This window comes from Rissa tridactyla, chromosome 6 (assembly GCF_028500815.1).
Source record: "Rissa tridactyla isolate bRisTri1 chromosome 6, bRisTri1.patW.cur.20221130, whole genome shotgun sequence".
Taxonomy (NCBI): Eukaryota; Metazoa; Chordata; class Aves; order Charadriiformes; family Laridae; genus Rissa; species Rissa tridactyla.
In genome coordinates this window covers 64,793,805-64,818,095 of record NC_071471.1, presented here as the reverse complement: position 1 = coordinate 64,818,095, position 24,291 = coordinate 64,793,805, and the positions used below count along the sequence as shown (strand labels likewise).

The 24,291-nt window shown below is 35.9% G+C and overlaps 1 protein-coding gene across 6 annotated transcripts in view; it reads right to left on the bottom strand.

Moving 5' to 3' along the window:
• The window catches only part of ATRNL1 (attractin like 1), a 523,801-nt gene that overhangs the window by 223,880 nt on the left and 275,630 nt on the right, over window positions 1-24,291 (bottom strand). For 3 of the 6 annotated variants that reach the window (XM_054207467.1, XM_054207469.1, XM_054207470.1), the window contains exon 26: window positions 6,024-6,102. The exons of the other annotated variants lie outside the window; for them this stretch is intronic. In XM_054207467.1, coding sequence (XP_054063442.1) covers window positions 6,024-6,102 — 79 coding nt within the window. The remainder of the gene's footprint in view (window positions 1-6,023; window positions 6,103-24,291) is intronic. 6 annotated transcript variants of the gene reach the window in all.

Genomic DNA, 24,291 nt, shown 5'->3' with positions numbered 1-24,291 from the left:
GTAAGTACATATAGATGTCTAAGATATTTGCTAAGCAACAGACAAGAAGCTATCAAAAAAAAAAAAGTGATCTGTGAGGTTAACAATTTTTAAATGTAAAGCACAATCCTGTAGACACCTACACACATGAATAATATTAGGCATTGGGGTACTTTAATTATATGTATTAATATTTCTTGGTTTCCTTACTTCTACTATTGGTGGTCCCTGGTGCACATTACAACATCTAAATGAACCAAAGTATTCCTTTTGCTCCTTCATTTGTTGTTCAAGAACACACCACGTTCTATGCATATTAATATTCCTCAACTAAACATGTCGCATTCCATAAACAACATTACATATACCAAAAGCCATTATTGCCTTTTCTAAAAGGAATACTTTAAAAATGCAAGTGTTGTTACAATATAAAGTAAAAAAGCTCTAGTGGAAATTCACATATTGTCTACGTTCATTAGTACTATCGACGTTACTGAACTTTCTTTTTCTTATTAGAAATGAGCCTAGAGCTATTACATGAATTGTTACTGTTATTAAGAAGTAGTCTACTTCAGTTTTGTTTGTGTGCTTTTAAGAATCTTTGAATATTCAAGAGAATAAAACTACCTTGATATTAAAATTAAGGCTAGAAAGGTGGGGGTTTTTTTAAACAAGCATAAGCTTATTTAATAAAATGAAGCAATAAGTTGTGTGGCACCCACACACTGTACAAAGCATTCTCTATAATTCCATGTTTTTATGCTTGTATGTGCTGTTCTTTCAGACAGGCAAATGGTGCACAGCTGACTGTATAATGAAATGCTATATATAAATATGAAAATTCCAATAAAGGAATGATATTAACCTTTAAAGTTAGGCAAGCACTTTACACATATAATACTATGCTTTCAAACATTTTTACATAAATGTGCAATCATGCATTACTTCCTCATTTCTCAAGGGACTTACAGTGTATTACATGAGGAAATAAGATTCTAAGTCATCTTTAAGATATGTAAGCTTTCCACTGTGTAATTATAACAATATGTAAAAAAGAGATTTTCATAAAAAAAGATGTAAAAGTGCATTTTAATGAATTGATAGATCCAATATACAAAAATGTATGTAATGACATACGACGCATTGGCACATGAATGTATTTTGTGTGTGCCTGTGTTGGGGGAGGAAGAGTATGTCTGTACGCACATCAGCAATTGCACGATTCTGGATTAAAGGTAACAATTTTAAAACATCTGGCTGAATGAATAGTACAAAGGGCATCTGAACAGCAACTGCTTTACCTTATGAAGGACAAATACTTTGCTAAAATACCTCAACTAGAAGCTGTGTCATCTATAATCTCATCTGCATGAGCTTTGTTAGTGACCTCAGTGTAATCTTGTCAGCAAAAAGAAAAGTTCGACACACTATTAATAAGAAATCATTTGGATGCAAATTTTATCTGCAGTGTGGTGCCTTTCAATCAGAAGTTCATGAGACAAAACCTTAGAGCCACTACAAAACTGGCAGGGAACCTATCAAGCTTTTCAGTAAAATGATCTATGAACAGATTCTCTTCTACCCATTCTCAACAGAAGATTGAACGGATACTTTAGATATGAAACATGTAGAGACAACAAATAATATTCTCTTCAATTTTCTTATTTAGTAAATCTGGGTGATACATCTTTTTTTTGTATAAGGAAAGAAAACACAGTCAGATTGAAACTTCATGGATGGGCTCTTGGGTGCATTCTGGGTATAAAACGCAAGAGGCCAAACAAATCTTTTGGGAGAAAATGACAGCTCTCAGGTTTTCATCCAGTGAACTAACAAGTGAAATTTTACAGAGAAAGGTACTGGTAGAAAGATTTGTGAGTCTTTGGAGGAAAAAGAAGGATGAGAGATTAAAACCTAGAGTACACATCTGATCTTTTTCTGTAGCATAAGACTCTTCCAAAAAAATGCTTTGCTGCTCCTAATCTTCGCAATACTTCGGAACTCCTTTAACTTATTTGACACACAAATATATCTTTTCCTTTTCTACTCCTGCATGAATTTCCATGCTTGCCTGCAAATGTTATCCTACTCTCTAAGTATGAATTTGAGAGCGTTCCCAGTTCCTCCTGGCTTGTTTCTCAAGAAAGATAGTGCCATAAGAATAATGCTTTGGAAATCATCTCATAATATTCTGAATTATTCCTTTCAAGGATCAAGCTCTCTCAGATGAGCAATATTTCACGATCTTACTTCAGCCTTTCTTAAAAACGCTCTTTTAAGTGCTGCAGATCCATGGGAGGGATGGCTGGGGGAAGCTGTCAAGAGATGCCAGGCAGGAGGTTGTTCATGTTCTCCTGCTCAAAGTTTCATTCATCTTTTGGGAACTATGAAATAAAAGAATGATACTTCCCATTTTCTTTCAATGCAGGTGAACAACTTTGACGTTATAAGGTGAGAGAGAGTCTATCTGCTGTTTCTGCTCTTTCAGAAGGCAGGAAAGAAGAAGAGAAGCTCAGCCAGTAGTTAAAGTATAAATATAGATGTTCAAAAAACCTTAGATAAAGTATATCTTAAGAGGCAGAAATGTAAGTAGGAAAAAGAAGCGAATCGAAACTTTGTTATGAGTAAAATATGACCAAAACTCAAGGACTTGGCTCAGGGAAAAATGATTTCAACTAATTAAATCAAAAGACCAATAGGTATGGGAAAAGGGATTGAATTCATTATTGCCAAACATCAGTTAAAGTCTTTTGGAAGACATTATTTATTTATTTATTTTCATATACATATAGTAGTTTCTTACACGTACCTATAATAGAGCTTAAACACAAATGAACTGCCCTGTAAGATTTGGGCAGTGCTCTGAGCAGCAGAAAGCAAATATTTGTTGAATAAGCAATGAATTAGGAAAGAAACTAGAGAGAAAATTTCTAAATTCATGGGAAAATCAAGACTTTCCCACTACACAGTGTAAACAACTTGCTCTTCCTTTGTTTTGGATTGATGCCATGCTACGTTCAATTCGTCATCAAGAGTGACCCGATTTAGCCAAGCACTAAAGTCATAAGTCAAAAAAGGATGAAGTTCTGAATTTTCAGCTACACATAGAAGTCTACAAAAACTTCAAAAAATTATTTGCTTACTTCAACAGCCTGATTAAATTCATGAATAAAAGACCACAAGAACTGGATGATAAATTTCTCCTCCTCTAGGTGAAAACAGACTGGGATGAACAATAAATAGATGAATAGCTATTAACAGCATGCTTTTTCATATTTGTTTGTGTTCTTGTTGTATTTCACTTCTTACTGTAACTTGTGTCCATATTGAAGGTAACATCTAAAGAGTCTTGTCTTTCAAGAATGATGAAAGAGAAGGAAAGTTCATCTGCCTAAATGGGTGGGCTTTAAAAGCAGGTACTTCATAATTCTTTTCAATAATAAATTGCCTTCTACTTGTATGTTATTCATCCAATTTATTTGTAACACTTTGTTCCAAAACCTTACAAAAAATGCTACCTATAAAAACAAGTTCTCTGATCTAGATTAAAGGACAATATTACCTGGAGCATTATTGAAAACTTGTATTTGACATGTACAATAGCAGATTGAAAATAAAGGAAATTTGCTTAAACATTTACAAGTCATAATGCTACCATACTGTGGGTGCTGTTTCAGACCTTGTTTAAAATAGGAAGAAATACACGCTCATGTAATTTTGAACGTTTGTGAATGAGAGACAACTAAGTTTCTCTATTTATAGTAACAGAAAACCAAGGATCAGAACTAAAGCATGGACCTCTGAGAGTTTTTATCCACTTGCCAAGTATTTCTTTCAATTTTGCACTTCCAAAGAAGCTGATTTGCATTTATGTTGTATCTATCAGTCAGCTTATATGAGCTTTTATACAGTCTTAGAAATGCTTTTGATGACATTAGGAAAATACTACAATGACTTGGAAAACTTCAAAAACTTGTTATATGAGAATGTGTTCTTTATGAGATGATGCCTACAAACTACATTAAAAATACTACATTTCAAACAACTAGGAGAGTAACCATGGAAAAAAGACTAGACCCCCTAGATCTGTAAACTCATATGTTTGTATTTGTTCTTAAACATGTCAATAAAACAACTTTATTAACATGAGAAGGGAAATAATTACTATTTCCATCACAATAGTGTTGCACAGAACTATTAAGTTAAGTATTGAGACGGATTCAAACAAAATATTAAGAAGTTGAATACTGTAGTTTAAAGTAACTTTCATCTGTATTTTGCAAGTCATAACAAATATATGAGCGTTTGCCCTTAGAGGGAGAATATGCTTAATAATATTCATCTGAATAAAAAAAATACCTAAATGAAATAACTACGATAATACACATTTTTCTTTGTAGCACCAGTTCAAAGCAAAACCTGGGCATCAGGACGCTATAATTTCAGTGAAGGAAAATTGTAAGTGGTCTTTACCTGGCACTTTTAAAGAACATATAAATTCACTGTAGATCTACAGTAAAAAAAAAAAAAGTTATTTAACCATTCATAGTGCCAGTATACTAACAAAAATTAACTAAGAATGGGGTTTTTAAAAAAATCTACATTCCATTAGGTAAGTCCTGTTTCCAAAAACTATCAAGATTAGAAGCTTCAAAGGGAAAAGAAAATCACTGTCTAAAAATTATGCATCTTATTTATGACAACAAAATGAAATATGACAACTACCTGTATACACCATCTTAATCATGCTATATACATGTAGCAGTATACATAATCTAAATTCAATCTCATCCAATTTTAATCATTTGTTAAACAGGTAAGAACAAATATGTTGTAAACAGGTAAAAAAAAAAAAATTTCCAACATAGGTATAATGATTTAGACAGCAGAAGAATGAGGTGGCTTTATGTATGAGTATTTATTAAAGAGCTTCAATTGTGCCATGATTTTAATGCCAGAACTACTAATATTAATTGAGAGAGAATTTTGCTTAGAATAAAAAAAAAATGACAGACAAAAGAGAGAATAAAAAAAGAAGTGTAAGCTCTTTGCAGAGAGGGTTGTCTCCTACTATATGTTCCAATGACTGTTGATAACAACACAACTTAAGTCACAGCATCAAATAGCTTCTTAGAAAGTTTGAGATGCTACAGTATGATCCTCTGTGTTCACTCAATTCGCACCACTATTTTGAAAATACTGAAGAGTATTGGGATGCATTAAACACAGTATAACCAGGCAGTTAAACGAGGTAATTATTCATCTGTATTTAGCATCGGTTCAGCCTCACCTTAAGTATTGTGTGCAGTTCTGGGCCCCACAATTTAAAAAGAATGTTAAGGTACTTAAATGAGTCCAGAGGAAGGCAACAAAGACGGTGAAAGGGCTGGAAAGAATATCCTGTGAGGAGTGGGTAAGGATTCTGGGGTTGTCTGGTTTGGAGAAAAGGAGGCTGAGGGGCCACCTCATTGCTCTTCCCAGCTTCCTGAGGAGGGGAAGTGCAGAAGGAGGTGCTGAGCTCTTCTCCGGAGATCCAGTGACAGGGTGCCTGGGAATGGTTCAAAGCTGCACCAGAGGAGGTTCAGACTTGACATTAGGAAGCATTTATTTACAGAGAGAGTGGTCAAACACTGGAACAGGCTTCCTAGAGAGGTGGTCGATGGCCCAAGACTGTCAGAGAGGCATTTGGACAATGCCCTTAACACACTTTAACTTTTGGTCAGCCCTGAAGTGGCACTTGGACCAGGTGATCGTTGTTGGTCCCTTCCAACTGAAATAATCTACTCTATTCTACTCTATTCTAAATATTCCACCATAAAGAAAATTTAGCTTTCTGCAACGTAGTGTTGCAATTTCTTTAATTTTTGGCAAGAGGAAGAAAAACGTTTTCCTCAGCATAAGAAATCCATGGTAAAAAAACCAAAATGTTTAGCAGGATATTTAAATTGCATATACAGGAGATAGTGGAGGTGCGATTGTTCATCAGAGCTCTCAATTTATTCTGAAAGACACAGCCACCACAATAATCTTAAAGTTATTGATACCTCTCTCCGTCGAGAAGCCCAACAGGTTTGTTTGATTTTCCAAACGACAGCGGCTACCAGCAGTAAGGATAAGAAACAACTGCAATTACAAAAAAAAAAAAAAGTAATTGTAACATAATGGTCTGAAAAAGTTTATGTTTTTAGGGTATCAAAGGTAACGAAAATACATTCAAACGTGGAAAAAGAACCCCACAAAAATAGAGTAAAACCAAACTCTACCAGGATGACAAACAACAGCCAACCACCCAAGTTCAAAGTCAAAAGAGAACGCACACCTCTGATGCTGTGGCAGTCTCCATAAAATGCTATTACTGTCTCCATTAGCATGGGATAAGCTCCATTGCAACCACAACAGTCTCAACAAATAAGCACTGCATGTTCCACGTTCAACAGAAGCAAAAAGAAGATGAACTATAGCCCCAAAATGATACCAATTTATACTTCTCTCTGTGAATTCTGAATAATTTCCTGGGATGCAGGAATGATAACTATATGCAGGGAGTATAATTAGTTTGAGGAACCAGGTTTGCACTTGATAATAGGTCTGTTTTATTAAATTGAGTACTTCTGTAGTAAATTGCCCAGGGAAAACATCCCAAAGAACATCACCATGTTACAGTCCCAAAGACACAACGGAAGAAGAAAAAAAAAAAGCAACGTTATTAAACTTCTGCAGTTCACAATTGGAGCATATGCCTTCTCTCATGCTCCAATAATTTTGTATTTGTAACATTTAGTCCATAAAAGATTTTGATAGGAAGATCACTGAACTCTCAACCTCTTTTAGTGAATTTCTGGATACTGACAAAAGGCTTCTAAAGTTGACACCTAATATAAACAGACAGAAAATATTTTAATTTTTTAGACAGTTTTTGATAAAAATATTTGGATTTTCTAGCTGTGTGAAGAACTTCCAGTCATGTTAGCACATCTGCTGTGCACAGTTTGCAATTCATACAATCCTTTAACTATTGAATTATACTAGTCATCCATAATTTTTTTGACAAAAAGCTTAAAAATGTATTCTTTAACTAATATGGGAAATACCATGAATACCCTGAAGTAGCATAGTTCAGAGGAGTACTGTGTAAAAATGCAAAATATAATCATGATCCATGCAGTAACATCAATGTTTCCCTGTGTCATGCTGTAAACAGAACTGAAGTTATGACCTAGAAGATACATCTCCAGAAGTAGCAGCTCATGGCATTCAGTGTTTACCCACAATATGGAGACTATTAGAAACCCGTTTATGGCAGCTGGAGTTTAATGTCACTATTCAGATAATGGAATGAAAGCCCCCAATCACTCCTTGGCCTGCAAGCAACAGAATCAGCCGTACCACTGAATCTTGAACAACAAAAAGTACCATTGCTCGGAGTATGTTCAAAAGTCAGTCTCCATAACACAAGCTTTTCTGGATGGTTAAAGTCACACAAATCAATCTGGCTTTCTATGAGCCAATCAATATGGCTATCTATCTTACTCACTTAAACCTCTTTTCACTATGAGCTTTCAAAACTCTTTTTCATCAATTTCTTCTTTGAACACCCTTGAGAAAGCCTGCCAGCGTGAGGCTGAGCTTGAAAGAGAAAAGTACCAAATATACAAAGTGGTTTGGGCATAGAACGCTCAATTAAAATTAACAGCTTGTTTTTTTACTTAAGAGACTTAATTCTGTCTGTTCAGTTCCAAGAAGGCTGATTATTCTGAACCTGAAAGGAAAAAATGGTTACAGTATCATTTCTAGACGCAAAGTCTGACTTTCCTCTTAACAGCCAATGTCAACCCCCAGTATTTTTTAGCAGTTTTTTTTAATGTTCTTTGGGACTTAGGGATTTTTATGGAAAGGAAGATATATTCTCCCTCCCTCCTTGTAGGACCATTTTAAATACTGCGTTGAGCTTTTATTGGTTCTTGGCACAGATCCTTTAAGAAGCAATGGTACTTGGAATTTTGATTGGTTCTGATCAATGGATCAGAACAGTTCAGCATATCTAAGAACCATTCTGCCAATAGAAAATTGTTGGAAGAGTCAACGATCTGTAATAAAAGGATGTGAGAGGGCAAGTGCTGGTTCAAGAACCTTGGGGAATTCAGAAGCGAAATCTCAGCCTTACACTTTAATGAATCTCAGTGTAAATCACCTTTCTGCATGGGTCTTCACTGAAAGGAGCTAACACAGTAAGAACATTTTAATTGATACACCATTTTATTAACAGAGTATTTCTTACTAGAAGAGTTTCTCTTAACAGTTTTTTACAACATAATATCTAAGTAGCACAAAGAATGTTATGACAGAAACTGATCATCAGAGAACATTCACCATTTAATGCATCGCTCCAGCTGATGCACTGATTTCACTTTTTAAAATTTATCTTTGGCTGTCTTCCTTTTTACGGTGTCCTTTGAAAGCAAGTACAAGTTTACTGTGAATTTATATTTGGTGTCTAGGGAAAAGCAAAACCTTTCCCCACACTGACCACCAGAATAAATCCACTTTTGCAGCAATATCTTTTAAGCTTTTTAACCCAATAGCTGCTTACAAATACTATTTCCCAGAAGTGTTTTCCCTACCATATACTGTGCTGTCTAGCTCATAACTGCAACAGATGCTTAGAGGCAACATCAGAGTCCTGACATGTTGCTATGAATTAGCATGTTGCGCATGAAGTAAGGGTAAGCCGTCTCATTTGCTCTTCTCCTCCTCTATAGTCCTTCCAAAAAAACTAAATTAGGGAAACATCAGCAACTCTATTTAAAATTGTGAACCCAAAGCTCCTGGAATTTGAAAAAGATGAATACATTTAGGAGAGCTGGACACAAGAAACTAAGAAAGCCTTGCACTGTGTGACTGCTTCATTATGACCAGGAATGGAATATCTTTCCTTAGAAAATTCTATCTCACATTTATTAATTTCTTGAACAATTCTCTTAAGCTAGTAGAAGATATAAACTTGAGAGTTCTGGCTGCAAAACTTTAGACAAAGTGCTTCTGTGCTCTGTATGTCAACGGAGCTGGGTCACACATTGAACTTTCCTGTCATCAGTCAAAACATCATTTAGTTTATGTGCAAAGTCAAAATCAGAAACAAGTGTTTCAAAGACACACCCATAAAATAATATAAATAATTGGAAATTACAGAATTGGTAATGTGAAATGTTTACTTAACACTTTCATATGATTTCTTCTTTACAAGTAAACATGCAATATTTGACTTTGTTCTCTGTTTTTTTAATATATTAATATTATATAATTAATATAATATAATAACCAGAAGGAAAAAAAATTAAAATTCATGTTAACGAAGAGAAGACAGACATGGAAAATAGCTTTTGTCAAACTAACCTGGTTCCAGGCTGTGGTGAGATAATAGCCTTGGTTTATTTAGAGCAATAAAAATTAAAGCTGACTGCAAAGGATCTCACAATATTGAGTGACTTGGCAATAAAATAAGAGAATGAATTTTGGTGCCAATGAACTTAAGGCAATGTGCACAAGAAAAAAAAAAAACAACAACAACAACTACTCTAGCTACAAATACACAATGATAGATTCTAAATTAGCAATTACCACTCAAGAAAATGGTCTTGAAGTCATTGCACATAGTTCTTTGAACATATCAACTGAATGTTTAGTGGCAGTCAAAACAGCAAATAGGATGTTAGGAGAGATTAGAAAAGGAATAAAGAACAAAACAGAAAGCACTGGGATGCCAGTGCATAAATCTATAGTATGTCTGTTTCTCAAAGCACCCATCATCTCATCTCAAAAACAAAAAGTCGAACGAAAAACGTGCGGAGTACAGTCCACTTGGCAAGGGGAATGGAATGGTAGTAGAAATAAGCTCCTTTGGTTTTGAAACAATAGGGAGTTGAAAGGAGACATGATAAAGACATTAACATCATAGGCAAACAGCATAACAGCAGGACAAGCATAGAGGGATGCTCTCCAAAGCCCCAGTATACTACTTAGCTCCGTCCTGAGACAGAGATACAAGAGAAGAAAGCACAATCACAAACGGTGTGGCAAAACAGAGATCAGTGCAGCGCAACACACACGAATTAAAAACTGGCCAGCAGACAGGTCAAAAAGAAATTGTCAGAAGGCAACCAACACCAGAAAAGGAAATCTCTAGAGAGGTTTGCAAGGTTCCTAGAGTATCAGATCCAGTCAGTTTCAGTGAGACTGATATATAATAACTGAGAGGTCTATCCATGACACAAAGACTGAAAAAAAATGGTTAATCGTAATGAGGACAAAGAAATCCTACTGTGTGCCAATAGGTCAGTGGCATCTATTTTAATATTTTTTTTATTTTTTTTTTTTTTAAACACAATGACTGCTGCGTTGAGTTTACAAGAACAAGGAATCCAGGCACCATTTACAGAGCAAAGGATATGTATTCCTCTTGGAGTGAAGCAATGCCCAAAATAACTTGATCAGTATGAATGACCAACTCGTATGAATTGCTGCTGGGATGCTGAAACAAAAAGGCTCAAACCAACCTTAAATACTCAGGTGCACTCTCTAGTTGAGAGTCTGAATGACATCTGAGTACACAGATAGATGCCTTCGCAATGCAGATGACTTATGAAATGCAGACCCAGAGTACAGACTGAATGACTTGCTGCACTTATGAATGTAAATCTTCCCAATAAGACAATTATCATGCTAAGACACACTTAAAAGCACAGCAGCTCAAGCATTATCAGGATTTTGTAGTCTCTAGAACAAAGAAATGATCTGCCAGAAGATAATGACATAGCTTTGCACAGTTGCCCCTTCAAACCATGCGGAACAAAATAGGAGGAAACACTAAAAAAGCACACTTGAAAATGAGCAATTCATCACCACTGGTGTGTATTACAGGCTGATTGAAAGTTATCACCTTAGTATTAAATAAGAGACAATAAACAATTAGAGAACAGATGAACTGAAGAGGAAGCCCGGAACATAAGTAATTCATTTCCAATGCAGCAGAAGGAGGTGGCCAAGGAAGGGCTGCAAGAGAACAACAGGGTCTAGCAGTAAGGTCTAGGCTGGACGGATGATCTTCCCAGAAGGGCTCCGAGTAGTATGAAAAGAGAAATGCTCATTTAACAGAGCACAGAAAAGGAAAACCACAAGGAATTACGCTGCCTGCGTAACGACTTTTGCAATGTACAGAGTAAATTTTTAACTTACAGAGGTCCTATTTAGACATATTTAGCGCAGATCACAGACCTGGCTGAGGAGTGAGAGGGCAGTGGTTTTAACTGAGAAATTACTTTCTCTGTGTATGGTTATGAGGCAGACTGAAAACTAAGATTAAACACTAGCACAAACCATAAAGGGAATGTGTAGATCTGTTGCTGCTTGCTATCTGCAAACTAAAATGAAACCTGTAGATCATCTTTAAACAATTTCAAATTTTAGGGATAAATACAGGGGAAAATCTGTGAAATGTAACGGTCAGTGTGGCCACACTAGATGAATTAATGACACATTTGTGCATTTGCTCTATGAATGCATTATAAACACACTACCGAATTCCTTATTTTTTTCCATTACATATTAATACCTGTAAGTAAGTTACCTACTGTATCAAAAGAGCACTTGTGTTAAAATTTACTTATTTTTGCAGTGATGTAAAAGGAGCAAATTCATGAATTACACATAAATATTTTAAGGACCAATATCGTAAATGGAAGGCAAACAGAACAAAAAAAAATCCTCCATCCTTTGCTATGTCTTTTCTCATTCTCTTATTATTTAACATGCAAAGAGAAATTAAAATGTCCAAAAATGTATATGAACATTCCTGCATGAATAATTGTTGTTTCTATGATTTTATTTAAGCCACTAATTTGCATAATAATTCAGTATAAATTTCCATATTGGATGAAAGCAAACACTTTTTCAAACTCTACCTGAAATCTAGTATACCTTTAACTCTATTAAAATTAAAAATGGTGTGGGATTCTAATTCAAGCCACCGGTCACGTTTACTCATCGTATAGCAGGAGACAAAGCACAGCAGCCCCAGACAGCTGAGCGTGGTGCAGAGTCCCTAAGCTATCCCTGGTTAAGCCCACCTTGGGGGTAGCGCATCTGTGCCAGCACAGTTTGCCAAGACTATTCTAACAACTCCCAAGGAAACTGATGGTCTGTCAGCTTCATACTAATGTTGTTACACTTTCACCATGCTCAAACACGTGCGGTAGACAAGTCCTTAGATTCCTAGGGTGGTGCTTGCATTGCTGGTTCAGCGTGGATCACAAGCGGGCTTTGGAATGAAGCCCCTGTCACCACTGTTGTGCTTTGGCTCATGCTGTGGAGTGATCTTGGAGCTCATGATGTAGAAGCCAAACTGGAAGATGTGCAATGTACATTCCAGACGCAAGTGGGCTTTCAGTCCATGGAACTAAAGTAGAGCTAGTCCTAAGCAGAAAAATGACAAGGCGGATCTAGTGTGGATGTTAGGTCCTCAGCACCGTGTTACTCCACAGACGATCTCCTATTTGTCCACGCTGCTTGCTATTAGAGACATAAGCACCCAAAGATTACTTTCTAAATTAAAAAGATTACTAAATAACTTTGTAAGTTATTTAGGTGTATAGCAGTCTCACCGACTGCCCGCATGTGTATACATACACATATTTTAAAAGCTCCTCTCAAGTCTTTTTTTTTGAAAATAGGAGTTGGGCCATCAAGGCAACTAGGGCTTAATTACTCGAACCTTGCTGTGCTGAGCGAGACAATAGTTAAATATCCCTCTAGATCCACAAGGCTCTTGCCTGTTGATCTCACTTAACAGTGATCCTGCCCTGTATTAAGTTTTCTCCTTCATACCAACTGCGGTATTTTTTAAACATGAACGAAAAATAACAGTATTCAGTAAAAAATACTGATGACAAAAATCTTTTTAATGTAGATACATGCAAAGAAAACAAGTCTCATATCTAAGTTAATGTTTTTAAATTAATATTGCAAAAGGTTCCTAAGAGATCACATATACTGTTTTTCTAAGAACTGTTTTTCTGACATATTATTTACTATCTTTTTATTGGCAAATAGAGCGCATTTTAATTGATATGTTATAAAGCAAGCACAATTCTAAAATAAAAATAATTGAACAATTATTTTTCTAAAACCATTATTTCAAATAGCAATTATTGTCGCAGCAATTGATTTCTCTCATTGTACTTGACAGGAACATTGTGTTTATGATTATGTGCTCGGTTCAGCCATCCTTACTTGTGTTAACTAATATACACATGACAAGCAGCTCCAAAGACTTCAACAGGATTAACTGAAATACAAAGCACTGCAAACATAATATTAGAAGTCTGACACGTACGAGAGCAGTAAAAAGTTTTTACGTTTTTAATGATTAATTAAATTGCTCTGAATCACGCAGTTTTACAAACACTACTGTAAGTAGGAATATTTCAATGATAAGCAATTCTGAATGATTCTGGGAATGAAGCGTTATGCTTCCAAATTAAAATGTGTAAAGACTTAGAGGAAAGTAGTCTTGGCTAGCAATGGAGCAGGCTATGCAGCTTCCAGACCCTGCTAATGCGGTGTGGGGTCAGGGAAATAAATCTTGGCTGACCCTGCGGAGCCAAGACCCACCACCAGTAGTGCTGGTTTCCTGGTCTGAGAGCGCTCCGGCTCCACAGCACTGCCGTGCTAAACCACCGTTACCACTGAGGTGATTCAGGAATGTCCTGTTTTTCTTGCTGGTTGTGAGAAATTCTACCAGTACCAGCAGCTCCATGCACCGGCAGGGCTTTTTTCCTCTTTCATCAGCCTAGATCTGTGTCCCACTCCAAGTCAGTTTTTCCTGCCCCTGTTGTTTTAATAAAGCAATAGCTCCTGAGCTCCAGCTTTTCCCCCAGTTTCTCCATGAAATACAGGAACCCAAGGGAAATGTCATTCAAATGTGAACCTTCTAATCTTAAAGCCATACAAAGGGTTCAAGCCCTCAGTTCTTGCTTTCTGAACTGGAAAGTGAAAAGAAATGTCTGAATATAAAGTAAATTATCGACGATGGTATTTAAAACTTTAAGTATTACCAAAAATCATTTAAATGCAAATTTGTATTTATTTATTTGTGTCTCAAATGGGATTCACACAAGTTAAGCAACACCTTTCAAGTTCATTTGAAACTAATTACATGGATAATTCTTATCCAGAGGACAGTGATTAAAATGCTATTTTTGGATGCAGTCCTGAAAATCTATATATTCCCATAAATAAATCTTGCATGAAGTGTCTCATGAAAGTAACATAACTGCCCCTAAAATTCACTTCTCACACCTCCACAACTACCAAAAAAAAAGAAAAACAGAAGTATACATGGCCTTCTACTAATCTGGTCCTCCCAGGCAGAACACTATATTTGGTAAGAAAGCAAGGTAAAGGGTATCCACGTTAGATTTGTTTTACTGTGTTTTACATGGCTGATTAACAGGAACTGCATCTGAAAGAGATGCAGTTCATAAAATTACTGGCCAAGTATTTAAATAAAGATTTAGAAACATTACAAGGCCATAATGGAAATACTTTAGCTCACAGATTAAAAAATACTTTCATATATGGAGAGGCAACTGAAAGCATTTTTCTTTAATATATGCAAAACTTCTTAAAGATGGCAATAGAAAATCTGCATAACCTTTTCTGAAGTTCACACAGCAAAGTAATTGCCATGAACAGCTCTGCAGGTATAGAAAACACAAATACATAGTTATTCTAAGGTGAGAAAAGGCTGACAATGTATACAATAGGGATCAGAATTTAGAATAAACTCAGCTGTTAAATGGTATAAGCTTTTCTATTTATTTGAGTATTTAGCATGTATTAAAAAAAAAAAAAAAAGAATAGGTTTTGATGATTTCAGATTCTATTTGAACATAGTGTTCCTCAGTGCCAGCCTGACACCTACCCAGTATCATCAGTGCGGACTCAAGTCTGTAAGGAAACATCAAACCTTTGTGAACATTTCCACCTAGTATCAGAGTGGTCCTTTTGACCAAGGAGAACAGGAGATCACATCCAAAGAATTTCCTGCTCCTGGTGTAGGAAAATACTACAATCCTTATTTTCATAACATCTGTGTTAGAATCACACACAAACTGACTATTTCTGCTTGGAAACAGATATAACTGGTACTTACTGCAGTTAGAATAAAACAAAAGGAAGAAGGAAGGCTGAGATGGAGCCGTGGACAGAGCGCTTGGGCTCTTGAGTAAAAATTCAATTCAGAAACGTATGTCAGCACATTCTCTTTCCCTGGTAGGTGAGACATTGACCACTGATGATCCTGAGCTTTATAAATGAAATATTTTCACAGACAACGGGCTGGGGGTGGACAGGACTCTACTCCCACATAATACATTCCTGGTTTTCTCTGTGTTAGAATGAGAGATTAGATGTTTTTATGAAACAAAGAGAAATCTGGCAGATCAGAGCAACAGATCTTTCTACAGATTTTCATCTCCCATAGAGTAGATGGACATGAAGATGAAAATTTATTTATATCTTGGAGGATTACTATGGACTATGGCAGGAAGATTGTAAAGGAATTCCTCAGACAAGATCTTATTCCCTGGTCTTATTGAGAAAATTACCTGGAAAACACAGGGGTATTATAACTTATTTTAAAGGAAAGAGCCCTACTGAAGTCTCAGTCATGGCCTAGCTTTAAAGCTATCACAGAACTGCATCACTACACTGGCCCCTGCAGGAGGTACACTCAGACACGAGCAAAAATTCTGACACGATTTTTTTTTTTTTTTTTCAAATGGCACATAGTGCTTAAATCTCAGAACTTGACATAACATTTTTGAATCAGTAGTACTCAGGTGGGCATGGAATTCTCAGCAGTATCTGATCCAGGCATCATTTCTTTCAGGGTATGACCTGTGTTACAGCTATATCTTAAAACGTATTCAAAGCAAAGCCCCTTTAAGAAATCACCTCCTCTACAGCTATATGCTCAATCTTCTGAAATCCCAAACCAAACAATTCATTCCAACTCCACAAAGGTAGCACTAACTTTTAGGTGCAGCCAGATTCTGTAGCATAGCGTGTACCTTTTTTTTGGAATACTCATTAACTAACCTTCAGGCCATCTCTAGCTGCCTGGCCAAACAAGAACCAAAAAGTAAGGACACGTGTGATCCACGCTCACTATTACTTCCACAAGGTGAGTCTGAATTATCCCAATGATGCTATTTTCCAAAAGATCCAAGAAGTTTGCACCACAGCCACCTCGACCACTTATGTATGTACGTATGACTCCACTCAAAAAAAATGTAAGTATACCTGTGTGAAATATATATGAATATATTTTTTATATATAAAAATAAAATAAAATTATGTAGTTGTTATGGGAGAAGAAGGGAGTTATAGAATATGATTGTTTTACTGCTGAGATAAATTGCAATATAAATAAAAACAAAAAAAAAAATCAAAGTCTATGAGCTGCCTCTACTCAAGTACTTGGGTGAGGCAGCACAATACAGGTATCCACGGGTGGATTCACCCAAACACCGACGCTTAGTAGCACAATGCACGCCTGTCTATACAACAAGTTACAAACAAAGCATTAGATGCACAGGCCGAGGTGCTCCAGCTCTTTTGCATGTAGAGTGTAACTTGCTTTGGAAGTAATGAAGATTTATTGTAGTACAAGGTGTTTGTTGCCTTTAAGTGGCACATTGGCTGTAGCAAATGTTTTTGACGGTAGCAGCCTTTCTGTTTTGAGACTGGTTTTGGCAGTGGAGATCTGGAGCATTGCAGAGGAGCCAAAATAAAGGTCATGGGCAAATTAAAGTAGCACCCCTGTGCCATGGAGCTTTCTGACTGGTTTCCACAGGACCACTGGATGTTGTTGTTGTGGCACAGAACATTTGGACTGCTCTAATAGAAGTTAAGAGAAATACATGAAAGGGAAATGAGCCTTAAAAAACCCCGTATACTGCCAAAAGCATGCTGTAAATTTCCAGAAGAGCACATTTAAAATTACTATTGGAAACGTAACCAAATACTTTTGTTGAGGAAGAAGAGCAAAATTAAATAAAACAACAAACTAAAACTTCAATAATGGTATTAATAAAGCTTCACAATTTAAGCTCTGAATGCGTAACTGAAAACAGGGACACTGGAGTATCAATGGCATCAACTGCATTTCATATAAATTATATTTTAATGTAAGCAGCATCAACGAAATATCAACATAAAACATATTAGTTTATTAGTAAGAACAGCTACCACATCTGTGTAAAATCGTTTATGAGTATATATTGAATGTAGAAAACTAACTTAATCCTTCATCTCCTGAGGCATAAATTCCAACTCCTATAATAGTTTAAAATCATCTCTGACAACTGCCTCTACAAAGCCCGGCTTTATTGGTCTTTGCTGTGCAATGAAACATCAAAATACTTCTTGAAGGTAAAGAAGAATGAAATGTGTCCGAGCAGGGAATTTGTTATTTGCAGGAAAATGATTATGAAAAAAAAAAAAGTACTGATTTTTTTCATTATGTACATGTGCCAAAATATTATAGAGAATTTGGGGAGGGGGGTTAAAATAACTTTGTTAAATAAAATTATTAAAAAGTAACTATATAATGTATAAATGGACACATACATATTCTATATTTATCTTTTCCTACATAAATAATTCATGTATATATACATAAAGCTGTCTTTTCATATTAAATATACCACAAGCCGTACCAGAAGCTACTATAGTAATGTATGGATGAATGATCAATTATGTGAACAGCCTTTATATACACCTAAAAAAGGAAAATGGATATAGCGTACATCAGGATGCTATCCGGAAGGCCAACATTCACATTTCATTCTGCCAATACATTATCAAACAAAAGTGAACCATTTAAAAGGACTCTGAAATATATTATGCAATAAAGCTCTAGATGTGAACTTTAACTCTCGGCAGTTCTTCCTTTCACCTCTTTCAAGCAGCAAATAAAGAAGATTTACAATCAAAGGGGCTTAATCTAACATAAACTGAAATTAATCTCCATAGAATAAATAGAACATCACACCCATAAAGTGTGATTATGTTTCTTTTCCTCATGAAAAAGACTTTCATATTTCATATAATTTTATGGTTTTGCCCTTCATGGGTGAAATACTCTATATTTCTCTCAACAAGAGATGTTGTGTATAAACCCCCCAGATTTAAAAAGAAAAATAATATTAAGCTGTGTCCATTAAATTTGCAGATAAATTATGAAATACAGAATTTAATATTTTCTGCAGTAACTTTCAAGAAGAATCCAAAATTGAATATACTGGTTCTATTTCAAAATAACTGTGCTTTGACTCCACCTTTTTTGCAATGATTTTGCTGATTTATGCTAATTTAAGTTTTGAAATTAAGGGGGCGGGGGGGGGAAGACTCATTCATTCTAGTCCTGGTCAGTTAGTGAATTTGGGGAAGAAGGACTGCCAACCAACGCCACATTTCAGCAGCCTTCAAACGCAAAAGATCCACGTTATTTCATTAATTTTTTTGTTTTCCCCTCATTCTTTTCTGTCACTGCACTGTTTCTCTACTGCAGGTGTTATCCTTTGATAATAAATCACAGAAATATAAAAAACATTTAGAGAGTCAGTAAGCCATGTCAGCATTGTTTAGTGTATTAGCCTCCAATATATTACAGAAATTTAGAACGTTGCTAAAGAACTTTTCCCTTTATTCTGTAACATTTACAAAACCTTTTCCAAAGTGGTGCATATATTTGAACTGGTAGGTGTAAAAAAAAAAAATCATAAACTCTCCTTATTAAAATCTCTATTAATATGAAATTTTCCTGGAGACAGAGTGAGGATTTTTAGACTTCCAGGCCAAAGACGCATAATTATTGTTCTGTAATTGTATTGTGTAAAGAAACAAAACCCCTGACACCCCTCAACCTGGTACTTAGAATTTTGACTGAAAAGACACGTAAGAAAGAAATGTAATTTTGAAACTGCAGAGCGTTTCCCTAAAATATAACAAAAAATTATTGACAACATAGAAAAACCACCACAACATAATTGGGCCACATATGCAGATTAAATTTAGATTTAAAAATACAAATAGATAATGTAATTACTTTTTAACGTGTGGCTTTTGGAGTCCACAGCATTTTCCACAATGTGCTTCTTATTGACAAAATGTACACCCCTACCCCGCCATTGAACCCCAATAAATAAATTTGAAAACCAAAATCTTCCAAAGAAAATGCTTCATTTGGTACCAGGAAATTTTACCGGAATATTTTTATTAATATTCCATTTCAAAGCTCATTAGGTCAATTCCTTTAAATTCAGATATCTCTTCTCAAAAGTAATAATTAGATCTAATATTTTAGTATCTATGAAATCCGCAGCATAACAAGCAGTCTAGTACTCTCTTTTCTCTCTTTCAGTGATTTATTACAACTGAACACAAGGACCCTGAATATTTCTCTACTGCCGTAAACAGATTGCTCATTTCTTGGATGTCACTCACTTCACAGCACGCCGTACCGACGGCATCTGCAGAGACAGACTGGCAGAGGGCTTGAGAAAGATGCTTGTCACTTGCTATAATGGACAACGACATTATTGCCTGAAGGAAAACCCTAATATTTTTTACTTCTTTTTTATTATTATTATTTTTCTTCATCAGCTTTCACCCCACTTCCCTATATACTTACATCTGGAAAGAAACTTCTGAAGTTAACTTTGCAACGGGTACGTATACCTTGTCATAAGAAGGAAGAATTGCTTCTCTTTTGAATTAAAATGACAAAAGCCAAATTTCAAGTCCATTTATCACAGACGAAAACCTGTTCCAGTTCTTTTGTTTACAGTACAGTGGACTGGAGTTTCATAAAAAAAGTGACCAGGATTAAGCACTCTAGAAGACAAATAGCTGTGAGCACCAGCGTTGTTTTAGTCTAAGAAAACAACTGACTAATCGGATTTAAGAAAGTACAATATAAAATGTAGGGAATCAAAACAGAAACACAATATGAATTATCTATGATGCCTCTTAGGAAACAAAATACAATGCAGCTGTAGAAAGATGCATCCCTGAAAGGCGACCATTACAGAACTGTCCCAGAGTGACGGAGCCTGCAAAGTACTGAATCTTTAAAAAAAGGCATGCTTGCTTCAGGAGTCTTGGGAAGCTTATTTCAGGCGCCGCCTTCTGAGACCTCTAAGGTGAACACTACTACATAAATGGCAGCTTTGATTCCAGTAAGACTATATAAAAGCAGAAGTAGTGACAAAATATTTTTTGGAGTGCTGGGCTACAGCACCACACACAATAAAGTGTGCAATTTCAGATTTTCTTTTTTTTTTTTTCCCCCCTCTGAAAAAGCCTAGGAAGCAAAAAGGAAAAGAAATCTTTCAAATCCTGTTACTGTCACCCAAACCTTCACCCTACAACTCCCCTCTGCATTTAAGCAACTCCAGAACTTATTATGAACTGAGCAGAAATTGGGATTAAGCGTTTCACGAGGCACAATGAAGAGCTCTCACTTACTGTATCTCATACACACAGGAAGTGAGAAGTTCAAAATTTGAAATGCACCTACTTGAAGGACGAAAAAGCCCATATCTGCTGTGTATCAAGCAAGTACATAGGCCACCTTGAGATATCAAGCCAAGCAACTGTTTTGTACTTTGAGGGACAGTGTATTTTGAAATCAAAACACAGCAAGCACTAGTGCATCGCACGCGCTTCCAAATGACTCAAAGGACAAAAATAGAAAGACGAAAAACAACAACAAAATAATGGAAAACAGTCATGTTCGCCAAGGGATTAAATGACTCATCCGTTGTTTTGAAGAGCAACTGATCCAGCGGTGCTGGGGAACCTCCTTTGCCTGCAGGCCAATAACAGGGCTGCCTTCTCAGGAAATACGAATATACCAAATAACTCTACAGTGATGACAAAGTTTCTAAGTGATTCAGAGAGTGGAAGACACATTCCACAATTCGAAAGAAACGCTTTAAACAAAACAAAAACCAACTCAGATTGCCCACTGCAGTATAGCCATGCTTGTCCCAGTGGAAGTCAGACAACTATTTGCTTCTAAGTGAGGTGAAAACCATTTAATGCATCACTAAGTAAAAATCAATTTTATTCTAGCCCCAAATGTAAAATCCATTTTGCTAAGATAACTTGATTTTCATGTTACCAGAAAATATTCTAATTTAGATTTATAAGACTTCTGCATTTTCTGAGAACGCAGCCATGGTGGATGTGATGTGATCCTGACACATTGCATTTTGTCTTTCCTACAGAGATCGATATCTGATCTCATAAAGCTAAGCATGGCAAAATCTAGCATTAATTTATCATCCTTTATTTTAACAAAAACAAAACATGAAACCAGGCAGACACACCAAAGGATGCCCAGTAAAGAGAAAGAATTCATCCATTGCAAATTTATACCCAGAATGGCAGATTCGGGTCCTGAAGCTCTTGGGAGCTCTGATACAACCCGCTGAAACTCAGCCATCCACTGCCACTGTGTGAAACCCAACTGAAGTGACTCTTCTGAGATTCTGGCACACAGTTACACATATGGGGGTGATAAATCTAGTTCTTCAGTAACTGCTGCATTTCTTACGTAGCATGCTGCTCATGCCACCCTAACCTAAATGCCCATCCCTTCCTCCTGCAATAAACACCGGCTATATTTTCAATATTCTTTTCTCTCACTTTTAATGCTCACAGAAAGATTTGTTCAAAAAGAATGCACCCCTGATGACCACAATTTTTCATAGAATTTCTTAAAGCACACACAAAACCCACCAATTTTCAAACTTCCGAAGTATCCACATTACTTACTATTGCTCTACTTAGTACAAACTGGAAATTCTGTAATTCATAATAGTAAATAGACATGTGATACAAGTGCCTACAGTGTACCGTTCCAGCCAGACACAAAATCCACCACTGGCAGCTCCACCCCAACAACCAGAGGAAACGGAAGGAATCGTTGTGAGTGCATAAAGAAGATGGATGCTCAGAGAAAGTTAGTGATGGTGTTACGTATTTGAAATAGACTTTAAAAAAAACGTTATGATTGTAGCAGTTGCTATTATCTATCACAAAAGTACTAATAGCTAACCTTTGTCACCTGTACTGATTTCACGTTTACCTAGTTTGTGATTATGAGACAAAACCACATTTCTTACCAGAACTCCCACATCAGATTCTTGATAAAAATAATTTTCTGAGAAATGCGTGAGTACTGTTATAAATTCTTAACTATAATTTTATTTAAAAGCAGGTTTAGCAATCAAGAGTTCCTTGGCTCTCAATTCTGGATTTACTCAAATCATATGCAATAAAAGGAACAAATATTGAACATTGTCAATTTTTATGCATGATAAAATATGATCTAAAGAAACAGTAAATGATGTTTTCAGAAACTAAAGATACTTCATGTACCATTAACGAAATGCCTAAAATGTCCTGGCCACCTACTCAGCCAAAACAATATATTCGTATAAGACTTCAAAGTACTGAAAACTTCTTTATCACTTACAGTTTAGAAAAGAAGGCCAGGCTTGAGCTAATTCAGTGTTTTGCTGGCTAGGATAATACAGGAATAGACTTTCTTTAACTGTGGGAACTGCATTTCTTCTGTATAAGAAGAAAGATCATTCACATTTGCTGCCTGTGAAATTTTCTAATGAGATCTGTACTGCTTCAAAGCAGGTGGAAAAAAAGTCACACACTTCTCAATTTGTGTGACGGCTGAAAGTCTTCAAGGCATTGGCTAAAGCAGCACAGATGCCACAGTTTCTGTAAGACTGTTAGGAACCTGTTACTACTCTTACATATCTGATTGCATTTCTACTCTTAGAGAAAAGGTCACTGAATCAGTAGATAAAATGAAACCTTCCAGTATAAAAAGAATGAGTTAAATAGGTTTGTTGGTTTGATACTATGAATATCATGGTCTGGAGCACTACAGTTTCTGTAATATTCTGCTTATTTTTTCAAAACAACTTTTATTTCTACAATTTTTCTGTTCTAGAACATACAATAACAGTGTCTTGGTAGATCAAGCATTAATTGCAGATCTAATCATAGCCTTTACGCTTTATTACGTATAGTTTTAAATAAATTGCTTACAGAATAGTATTTTTAAACTAGTTGATCTTGATACATCAGGAAAACTCTAAAAAATGCTTGTTTGATGTTTCTGATTCAAGTAGTAGCTGTTATTGTCAAATAAAGCTATTTGCTGGTTTGGCTAAGCAGCCAGTGTGAACAGGGTTATTCCATGTGCTCAGAAATACAAAAAATATAATACTAGATGGGAGAAATGCCAATGCACTTTTATCAAAGCAGGTTGAAACGGTTTGTTATCAAGCACATTCAAATTATCTTTAAACACAATTATTTTCTCTGTCAATAAACCTAGCAAATATGACCTGTGTTATTACTGTTCCCAACATAATTTGCCACTGTTTAATATACCGCACTCCCATCCAGTAAAAAACAAACCAACACCACAGAACAAAACCCAAACAAACCAACCTTTATTAAAATAATTTTGTTAGGCTACAATCTGCTGAAACCAAATTTTCAGATAAAGGCTTGAAGACTATCAAGCACTTTGGAGAGGATGTCCTGATGCTGTCTTTGAGTACGACTAACTCTGTCCACAAGTGTGAAAAAAAATAATAATTCATTATTACTACATTTTCCTATTAGAAATATTCTGCAGATTGTTTAGACTAGTGATCCTGTAGAAACAACACCCAATTTAATAACTACTGAAAGTTTTAACAGTGCCTAGATTGGAAACTTTTCATTCTAAATTTCTCAGTCTGGTTTTCTTTAAAGGACACACTAAGTATTTTTCCTACATTTATTTACAACACATTGCAACTACTAGTCCAGTGACAAACAACCTGACGGTTTCTTCTTTGGATCATTTACAAGGAGTGACCATTTGCTAGCCCTGATGCCAGGTAGGATGCTACTACACTTGCAGCATCTAGGAGTCGTGAGTATTGCTGGGACATTATGTATTCTCAGTTTGGTTCTGTGATAAGGAAATAAATGGACTTCTAACACCTATGAAAACCCCATGCCTCTGGGCATAACACTGGAACAAAAAACCACACAGAAGGTACTGTTTCACATCTTGGAAAGAGCCCATCGGACAAGCAATAGGCCTGGGTTAATCTTGCTCGCAGAGTTAATCAACTTGGGAACACAATGCAACCAAGTAACTTT